Genomic DNA, 10,071 nt, shown 5'->3' with positions numbered 1-10,071 from the left:
GCTTCTTTATGTATTCTAGATCCAAGTCCTTTATCCAATATATATATTGTATTTTCACTTTCTTGATGGTGTCTTTAGAAACACAAAGGTTTTGAATTTTGATGAAGTCAATTTTTTTTCATTCATCACTTGTGCTTTTGATGTCATATTTAAGAAGTCTTTGCCTAACCCTGCCAAGTTCCCTTTTTCTCCCTCACTTATCTCTATGCCCTGGACATCTTTCTACCTCAGTACATATAGATCTGCATCATCATCCTTCATAGTTTTGGTTTCTAGAAAGAAGGAAGTGAAAACAAGGCCAAACTTCTCAAAATATCCAGGGCCACTCTGTTCATCTTTGAGGTCTTCCCACTTCCCTTTTATATTGTCTTGTGTCTGGTACCTCCTCTGTGGTTTGTGAAGGAAAACTTTATTAGGCTATTAACTTCATCACAACATTGTATGTTTTAATACCTTGGCCACACAGATTCCCAGCCCCAAATTTTCCATAGGCTTAAATCCCTCCCTCACAGATTCTAGTGAGGGGATGCTCATAAGAAACATGTGTGCCCTGTAATTTGGGATTTGACAGCCACTGCTTCTGGCATTCGACTTCGTTCTTTGAAACTGGCCTTGGGAATGATGCAGCTCTAGTTAATGTATTAAAACATAAATATGGAAAAAGAAAGAAAAGTAGTGGATAACAGCAATTAGTATGTGTGTTTTAATGAAAGTCTTAATGGCTATTCCTGAACAAAATAGTGGTTATCATTTACCAGGTTCCAGAATGAGATGAATGGTTGCTTCCTGGCCTCTGTCATAAGTAAAGCTTCCCTGGCTTAATGGATAGGATATGAGGTAGTGTGTAAAGCTAGAAGCTTCTTTAGGAAATACTTTTCAGATAAAGAACACTAATGGAGAAAATCCAGGTTGAGGAAAAGAGCCTGTGACAGGGGCCTCAGAATAAGAGTGGGAAAGGCAGGTTAGCAGATTTCAGAGCTCAGGGCTGAAAATGCTAATCTGCTGAAAGAGAGGGTCGATGGACAACCATTCTGATGAGAAGTCAATGGTGTGGCTACCATCCTTTGGAGACCTAACCCTCAAGAGCTGAGACCAAGAATTTGGAACCTGAGTACTAACACTGGGAAAAGGAGAACTGTTAAGGGCAGCCTCCTGGCTGGACAACGGCCACTGCAAGGTTAGGGATCTGGTACTGATCAAAGAGGTAGGAAAAGGGCCAACGAAGAGCTCCTCCAAGCTGATAGGTAACTATATGAGGCTGAGAAATGTATTTGAAGTCCTTAAAGATGCAGTCTTAGGTCTTTAACTTTTGTTTTTCACGAGGAAAGCAATACCAAGCTGCTGCAGAGGCCAGCTGCTGTGTGCCTGGAATATAGAATACACTGGAAGACTAAGACAGCGGAAAGCTACTGTGGAGATTCAGACAGGAGAAGGGCTGGCCTTGGAGGAACACTTGGGTATGTAGGAAGAAATGGGCAGCGGGCCATCAGGGTGGATATACTATGCAAGGGCAGAGAAAGAAGACAAACGTGTTTGGGGTAGGGGTGAGGGTATAAGCATCCCCTCACTAGAACTTATGATAGAGGGCTTTAAACCTACAGAAAATTTGGGACTGGAAATCTGTGTGGAAAAAGAAGGCTGTAAGAAGATTTGGGTTTTTTGGAGGTATAATTATGTACAGTAAAATGCACAAATCATATATGCGGAATGAATTTTGATAAATGTCTACAATGGTTTAACCACTCCCCTAATAGAGGTTTCTTTGGGAGGGGGAGGGGGAGATCATTAGGTTTATTTATATGTTTGTTTAATGGAGGTACTGGGGATTGAACCCAGGGCCTCCTGCATGCTAAGCCTGCACTCTACCACTGAGTTTTACCCTCCCACCCCCAACAGTAGAGCTTTTTGAAGAATATATTTCCAGTGCCTGCAGATTTTAAGTGAAGTTGCCTCAAAGGCAAGAAGCTATATGCCCCTGAAATGAGAAGCAACAAGGACTGAACTCCAGCCTGGAAAGTTATCTGGAGCCAGCAGGTAGAGATCTTGTGCGCAAAGGAACACAGGTGCAGGAAGGGGTGACCAGAGAACAGAAAGGCCCAACTTGGGGTGCGCTTGAGCCCAACACTAGGGTCTTATTTGCTGATATAAGCGTAGAGACTTCTCTTTTTTCAGGCCTTCAATCTCATACTTAACTCTCTTAAATGAGAAAGAAACCACTTTCTGTGTTGGCTTCTGCCGAATTTGGAGAATAGCGTCAGGTGGGGGAAGGGAGCTGGAGGATCCCACAGGGTGGTCTGCACCTCCTCCAAGCACCCTGCAAGATGATGCACAGCTTTGTTCTCGACCTGCGGAGCCCAGCTCCCTCTGTGCAGCTTGCTCGAGCTGCCCAGCCTTGGCACCTCGAAGAGTACAAGGACCACACTATTCTCGAGCTCCTCTGCTCTGCTCAGGTGCGTGAGCTTGCACCTGCCCTGCAGCAACTCCCTGGGTGTTTGCAGCTGGTGCAAGCTTGCACGAGGCGGGAGCAGTATGGCTAGATTTGGGGGGCGTGGGGGCGTGGCCGCGCTCTTTCGCGCCCTCTCCCGCCCAGGCAATCCCGGGAATGTTCTTAAAAGTATCCAAAAGTTCTAAGCAGTGCGCGCGCAGAAAGAAAAAAAAGGGCCCACCCCCCACCCCTCTGGGCGGTCCGAGTCCCGACCTCGCTACTCTGGCTGCACCTCCGGCTGGAAGGCACACGTTCCCTAAGCCTTCTCCTCCAGAGCGTCGCGGTCGGCTGGGTGCTCCCCTTGCAGCCACCGGAGAGTCCTTACGCTTCAGCTTGGGGCACCATGCCCAACGACGACGCATACAGCAAGCCCTCGGCACCGTCCGAGGCCCCGCACGCCCCGCAGGGCAAGGCCGGGGGCTTTGGCAAAGCGGCGGGGCCGCTGCTCGGGACCGCGGGTGGCGCGGGCGCCGGGGGTAGCGGCGGCTCCGGCTCGGGGGCGTCGGGCATGGGCGCCGCCGCGAGCAAGAAGTCCCCGCGGCTGCCCAAATGCGCGCGGTGCAGGAACCACGGCTACGCGTCGCCGCTCAAGGGCCACAAGCGCTTCTGCATGTGGCGGGACTGCCAGTGCAAGAAGTGCAACCTGATCGCAGAGAGACAGCGCGTGATGGCCGCGCAGGTGAGTGCGGGCGTCCCGGAACCGGGTTTCATCCGCGAACTTTTTGGATAAAGTCCCTCGGGCCAGGCGGGCGCCCCGCGGGAGCTGGGTTCGGGAGGGAGGCGGTGCTGGCCGATGGCCGCTGTGCGCTCGGGCCCGGGCTCCCAGCCACGCGCCAACGCCGCGCTCAGAGGGCCGGGACTCGTCTCCGATGCCGCGGGCGGAGCAGGGCGTGCGGGGTTTACTCTGCTCCCGGGGCTCCGGATCCTTGATCCGTCCCTCCAGCAGGAGTTGTGGGGTTTGCCCCTTGGGGGTCGCGAGGATGTCTGATCTCTCAGAGCTGAGAGTTGCAGGGCTCGCACTGCTGGGGAAGGGTCCCCGGGATCTCCGACGCCGCCTCCAGCAGAGAGTTGCGGAGTTTGCCTCTTCGGGGCCTCCGGCATCCCTGACCTCGCTCTTAGAGTTGGGGGGTTTGCCTCCTCAAGGTGCCGTGGGATCCTTGACTCCGCCCCCGATCAGAGAGGTGCGCTTGAGTTAGGGAGGGTGCTGGAGGGTGCTGGCGCGGACTACTCGTTAGGGCTAAGCGGAGAGCCGGCCGGCTGCTGCTTAGCTGGATAGCGTGTCGGGAGGCTTTGCTTTTCTGGAAAAGTCGCTGTAACGGACGCGAGCGTGGCGTGGTCCTCGTTGTGCTCTTGGCGCACTTTTCGTATTCGCCCTCGTGGATCCAGGCTAAGCGTCTCAGCCATTTTGTGTCCTACGGAAGTTTCATTAGCTTTTTAAAAGTTGCTGTCTCGACCTAAGTTACTCCAGTACAAATTACTCTGAGTATATATTAAAACGCGCTTACGAGGTTAAAAATTAAGCGAATGGGAGAAAATGCAAGAGTTTGAGGTATTGTCTGTCGTTCATGGTATTTGTTTTTTAAAGCGTCCTAAGCTGGGCAGTGATTTAGCATCTTACCGGAAATAAAGTCGTCGGTATCCTAAAAGGATTTTTAGAAGAGAATAATATACACTCTTTCCAGCTAAATGTTGTTTCATCCTTTAAAAACAGGTTATTTAAAATAAAAGATGCCAAAGAAATATTTACTAACGATGTGCTTTCGGTTAGGAATGGATACTCTCCTTTGAAAACGATTTAGATAAGAGCGATAAACAGGACTGCACAAATGCTTAGAGGTTATAATTTTTATGTACCTCCAGTTTTTAAAATGTGTTTTAAACTAGATGTGTCTTGGCTTCACAGATTGTGAGTGCAGTCGTGGAAATATAGGTTGCTTTACTCAGTTTCTTTATAGATTTTTAGCTTAATCTCTAGTGGATGAAAAGAAAATACTTAGTGTAGCATTAAAACGCATCACAGTGAGCTGACTCAAACTTAGGGACATTTGAATTGTATTTGTAGACAGAAAATTTTTCTGAACATACAGCTGTTGGCTCTGATATTTAGTGTGGAGAATATGCTTGGGAGGGGAATGTTCCTCAAAATGTAATAAAAATATTTATTCAAGTAGGGCCATTAATTTTTAATAAGCTATGTAAGTAGGGGTACTAACTTGGGAAAAGGCTGTTTCCTATGTTAAAAACAAAAGCAACTCAGGATTACTTTTATAATATGAAACTTCAGTATTTTTCACACCAGAAGGCTTGTGCTGTGCTGAATGAAATCCTTTAACATCCATGTGACAGGCATTTTTAGTCATTCTAAAATAGTTTGAAATTGATCTTAGGTATGACTTTAAAATAATTGCATATTAAATCAATTGCCCCATCTTCCCCATTTAAGTAACATTTCCTCAGAACCCTTGAAAGATCATTGTAAAAGTGCTTTTATTTTTTGCGCTATATGATACCCTGTTCATTTTGTGCATGCATAGAATTTGTGTAAATCAGGGTAGAAGTTTGCACTGACATACTTAACAAGTTTGTGGGTATTTAAAAGAAATTCTGGGCAAATCCTTAATATTCTGTCTCTCAACTTCTGGGTTAGTAGACAATTCAAGATTTAAGCTTAATTATTTAATTTGATTATTCAAGGATAGATTTTATAAGTTGAAAACTTGTCTTGTTATGAGTAAAATTACTTCCAAATTAATCAGCCTTCTGAATTTGGACTACAGATTCCTAAGACAATATATAAATTGTAGTTGTGTTTCTGGTTTACTATTTTGATTTCAGCTTTTGGCTTGTATGTGGCTTGTATTTGTACTTCTCTTTCTCATTTCACTATTCCTAGTTGTCAGTTTCAACAGAAAGTCTCCTTTTTGTTATGTGTAGTAAGCAAAAATACAAGTTATTTTCTTGACACCTCTTTTTTCAACCTTTAACCATGTTATTTAAAAAGATAAATTAAAGAGGAACCGTGAGGAGTGTCTTAGGTGTGCTGGGTCCTTTCCAGCCCCCACTGGCAGTGCCTCCCCTCCTGCCTGGAACATCACACCTGTCCTCTCCTTTTCTCTCCTCTCCAGCCTCTCTCTCTCAACAGCATATTCCAGCCCCCTTTCCCCCTGTTGCTTCTGTACATGGTCCCTCCACCCCAGAGGACAGGGGTCTGCGGGGTTTCCTCAGCAGCCCCTGCCTTTCCTGCCCACCCTGCTCCCTTGTTCTGGAGTATTCTGCCCCTTCGTCCTTGTCTGCCCAAGCCCCATGCATCCTATCCTTCAAGGCCCTTTTCCAGTGTCACCTCCAGTTCTTTCTATCTGAATTCCTCCTGGAGGACGAGTGTATGAATGTCCTACGGTGTTTGCCACGTTAAGCGGCAGCCGCATGTTTGCCTGCCTCCTGTTTCTCCCTTTAAACAGTGGGTACCTTGGAATCTAATCTAATTTCACTGTGTCTGACTGGTCACTGTTCCCAGGACGCATGTGTGGAAGGCAGGAGTGAGCGATCCCCCTCTCCTTCCTTCCTAATCTATCGGTGCTGACTTCTAGTCTTTACATGGAATTCCTCTGCTGACTCCCGTTTTTCCTTATCCAACCTAGCCAGCTTTATTTCCTGCTCCGCTACATTCATCTGTTCAATCAACCTATTTCGAGCACCTGCTGTGCGCCAGAGACCTTGGCTCTAAACCCTGTCTCCGCTTTGGCTGCATATCGGTTACCTCTAGGGAGCTTTAAAAAAGAAAGGAGGGAATCTCAGGCCTCACCCCTGGCGCTGATGAATCGTGATGTCTGGGTTGGGCGGGGCTTAGTGGTTTTGGCAAAGCAGCCCGGTGATTCTGGGGTGCTGGATGATGACCCACTCACTGCTCGGTGCTTCCAGGTGGCCCTGAGAAGGCAGCAGGCCCAGGAGGAGGAACTGGGGATCAGCCACCCCATCCCGCTGCCCAGCGCGGCCGAGCTGCTCGTCAAGAGGGAGGCCAACGGCAGCAACCCCTGCCTGATGACCGAGAGCGGCAGCGGCGCCTCGCAGCCCCCGCCGGCCAGCACCCCCACCACCGCAGCTTCAGGTAGGCGGAGACGGGTGGGCTGGGCTCCGGCTGTGGCGCGGTGGGAGGGGCCGACGGCCTGGAGGCTGGATCTGGGCAGACTCAGAATCACAGACTGCCCATGCCCAAGGGGTCCAGACTGCATGTCAGTCAACCCATCCCGTTTTGGGGTCCTCTTGGTGGGAGCTAAAGATCCTTGTTTTCTAGCACCGAAAGCTCATTTCTCTGGAAAAGACTGAACTAATTTAGGAAAGGCGTCTGAAAAAGCCAATCCTAGGTGTTGGGTTTCAGTGGACATTGGGGAGTGGGGCAAGGCTTGTCCCATCGGCTTACATTCTCTCCCCTGTGCTAAGATTATAACAGGGGCTTTATGCCTGTTACTTCATTTCATTTCATTCTCAGAATTAGGAAGTAGTAACTCTATTTTGTACCATTTGAAAACTGAGGTAAAAAAAGTTGAAGTGACTAGCTACGTCTGCAGAACTAGAAGGTATCTGAGTTGGTCCATCTGCCTCCAAAGCTATGTGCTTACTGCACTGGGTCTCCAAATGACCTCAGGAATCTTGGTAGTCTGAAGCTGCTCTGGCCAGTACAGAAGCCCCTAACCACATTTGGTTATTTAAATTTAAATTAACTACAATGAAATAAAATTAAACTATTCTTCCAGAGAAGATACGCAAATGGTCAAAAGCTCATGGAGGGATGCCTGCTACCATTCATTAGTCACTGGGGAAATGCAAGTGAAAACTACAGTGAGGCACTACCTCACACCAGTTAGGATGGCTGCTACCAAAAAAGCAGGAAATAGGAATATTGGTGAGGATGTGGAAAACTGGAACTTTTGTGCACAGTTGGTGGGAATGTAAAATGGTACAGCTGCTATGGAAAACGTTACGGTAGTTTCTCAAAAATTAAAAATAGAATTACAACATGATCCAGTAATTCCACTTCTGAGTATATATCCAAAAGAATTGAAGGCAGGGTCTTAAAGAGATATTTTTACATCTGTGCTTATAGCAGCATTATTCATAATAGCTAAAATATGGAAGCAACTCAAGTGTCCGTTGACAGATGAATGGTTAAGCAAAATATGGTAAAAAAAATTACTTAGTCTTAAAAAGGAAGGAAATTTTGAACATGCTACTATGTAAATGAACCTGGACGATATAATGCCAAGTAAAATAAACCAGTCACAAAAGGACAAATACTGTATGACTCCACTTACATACTTAGAGTAGTCAGAATCCTAGGGACAGAAGGTAGAATGGTGTTTGTCAGGGGCTGCAAGGAAAGTTATTGTTTAAGGAGTACAGGGTTTCAGTTCTACAAGATGAGAAGAGCTGTGGAGATGGATGGTGGTGATAGTCGCACAGCATTATGAATGTAGTGAATACCACTGAACTGCGCAATTAAAAGATGGTTTAGATGGTAAATATTATGTTCCGTGTACTTTACCACAATAAAAAAAAATAAAAAAATTTAAACATGTAATTCCTCAGTTGGACTAGCCATATTTCAGATGCTCTAAGGCCTGCCGTATCGACATTTCCATTTCTCACTAAGTTCCATTTAATGGCACCGGTCTAGGATGGAGGGGCTCTAGGAAATCATCTCTGACATCCTGTTGGCAAATAAAGACATATATTACATATTAAACACATATGCTGAGATTTACAGAATCTTTTGAGCTTCTGAGGCGATGGGGAATGTAGCCTTGCAGTGTGGTTCCTCTTAACAAAGCTTTTCATGAGTTAACTCAGTTTGCTGCACTTAACCACTGGGCTAAAGTCAGCTGCGTGGCATTAACTAGCTGTGCACCTTTGGACAATTTGCTTAAGCTCTCTGATCCTCTTGTTTCCTCTCCTCAAAAGGGAGGGATGAGGTCTTTGAGGCTTTTGAAGATTCTAGGAGCCTTGACCATTATAAAGAAGGAGGAGGTTAAAGGGCACCAAAGAAAGCAGGTGAGAGATAGAGCTGTAATCTCTGCTGCAGGAGGGCATGTCTGGGTATCTGTCACTGTGTGTTATTGGGGCTGCAGATTCTGTATTTAACAAAGGGAATAGTGTTTTTTTTTTAACTTGATTGCCTTTAATATATATTCACAGATGTTTTAAAACTTCACTTTTCATAGGAAGGAAGGAGTACTTCTGTCAGAAAGATAATTCTTGCATTTTGGGATTTTAAGCTGTGTCTAAGGTTAAATACCAAATAATATGGGGTCAGGGCTGATCAGGTGGATTCAGCTGGAGGGCTGTTACAGGAACAGGGGGTGTGCCAGAGGGGTAAAGAGGGGAGTAACTCATTTGATGTTCACAAGCATCTTATGAAGTAGGAATTATTATTCCTGTTTACAGATAAGGAAACCAGTGGCAAAGAGACTGCCCCAGAATACGGCTGAGTTGAGCTGGGATTCAGTCCAAGTCTGTCTGGTTGCAAGCCCATGGATTTTTCATCTGTCTGTGAAGAGTGGCTGTGGGACTAGTAGCCATGTCTCCTTAGAAAATGGACAGTTATGATTAGAAGTTGTGATTTAATGCTCAGAAGGGAGTTAGGGCTAACAGGCAACTAGGAACACTGTAAGGACCAGAGCCATCCTCAGCTGGCATAGAAGGCTGTAGCCCCTGGTCTACAAGGGGAGAAACACAGGGACAGGTGGTGATGGTTAAATGTTAGTGCTGGGCGCTTTGTAGGGAAGCACAGGTGGACGTGGTCTAGCCTGCTGCCTGCATTCCACCACGGTGGAAGAGGTGTCAGCGTTTGACTGCACACCCCAAGACAGCAGAGCCCTGGAGAAGGATTTCAGGCTAGGTGGAGTTCAGAAAGATACAGAAGTCCTCGCAGGGTGTTTCAGAGTGGTGATAGGGAAAGTTACAAATAGAAGCTGCAGAGGAGCATGACAGAAGGGTCAGGGTCAAGGAGGATGTGACCAGTTTCCCTTCTTTGCTGATAGACCACGGAGCCATTTCAGGGTCTTGAACCAACACTCAAAGGGAAGGGAGTGCAGAAGCCAGCAGTTATGTTGTGCTTCTGTGCTCCGGTATGGATGGGAGGCTTTACCTGCCACGGGAAGGTGGGCCCTCCCCGAGCCAGCCCATCTCCATGGGGCAGGAGCCTCATCCATCATCGTCTCTCACAGGACGTCCACTAAGGCTCTTGAGTCAGGACCGATGACTTCTGGACTGGGCTGGGACGTGAGCAAGAGGAAAACAAAAGCCAGCAGAATTAAACTACCTAAATATACAGAGGGAGAAAGGCGGGGGGAGGGGGAGAGAGTGAGGCAGAGAAACAGAAAACCAGGCACAAGACAGATGGACCAAAGAGTGTTCTTCAAGTTTTATGCAGCACATGGGGCCCAACTTCCTACATAGCGTGCTGCTAACAAATACATAGCTTATATTAAATTTCCAGAGGTTAGAGTTTCTTTAAAGTAACATTTAACTTTATGTCGGTAAATGATAAACATTTATAGACTACAAAAACGGAGTCAGTGAAAGATAATTGT

General features: G+C 46.7%; 1 protein-coding gene across 2 annotated transcripts in view; it reads left to right on the top strand.

Moving 5' to 3' along the window:
- The first annotated feature begins 2,696 nt into the window (after positions 1–2,696).
- Positions 2,697–10,071, top strand: part of DMRT1 (doublesex and mab-3 related transcription factor 1) — a 92,447-nt gene continuing 85,072 nt past the window's right edge. For both annotated transcript variants that reach the window (XM_072959505.1, XM_072959504.1), the window contains exons 1-2: positions 2,697–3,164; positions 6,404–6,590. In XM_072959505.1, the coding sequence (XP_072815606.1) occupies positions 2,829–3,164; positions 6,404–6,590 (523 nt within the window). In that variant the 5' untranslated portion in view covers positions 2,697–2,828. The remainder of the gene's footprint in view (positions 3,165–6,403; positions 6,591–10,071) is intronic.

The sequence above is a fragment of the Vicugna pacos genome, chromosome 4 (genome assembly GCF_048564905.1).
Source record: "Vicugna pacos chromosome 4, VicPac4, whole genome shotgun sequence".
Taxonomy (NCBI): domain Eukaryota; kingdom Metazoa; phylum Chordata; class Mammalia; order Artiodactyla; family Camelidae; genus Vicugna; species Vicugna pacos.
This window is presented reverse-complemented; position numbering and strand designations above follow the sequence as displayed.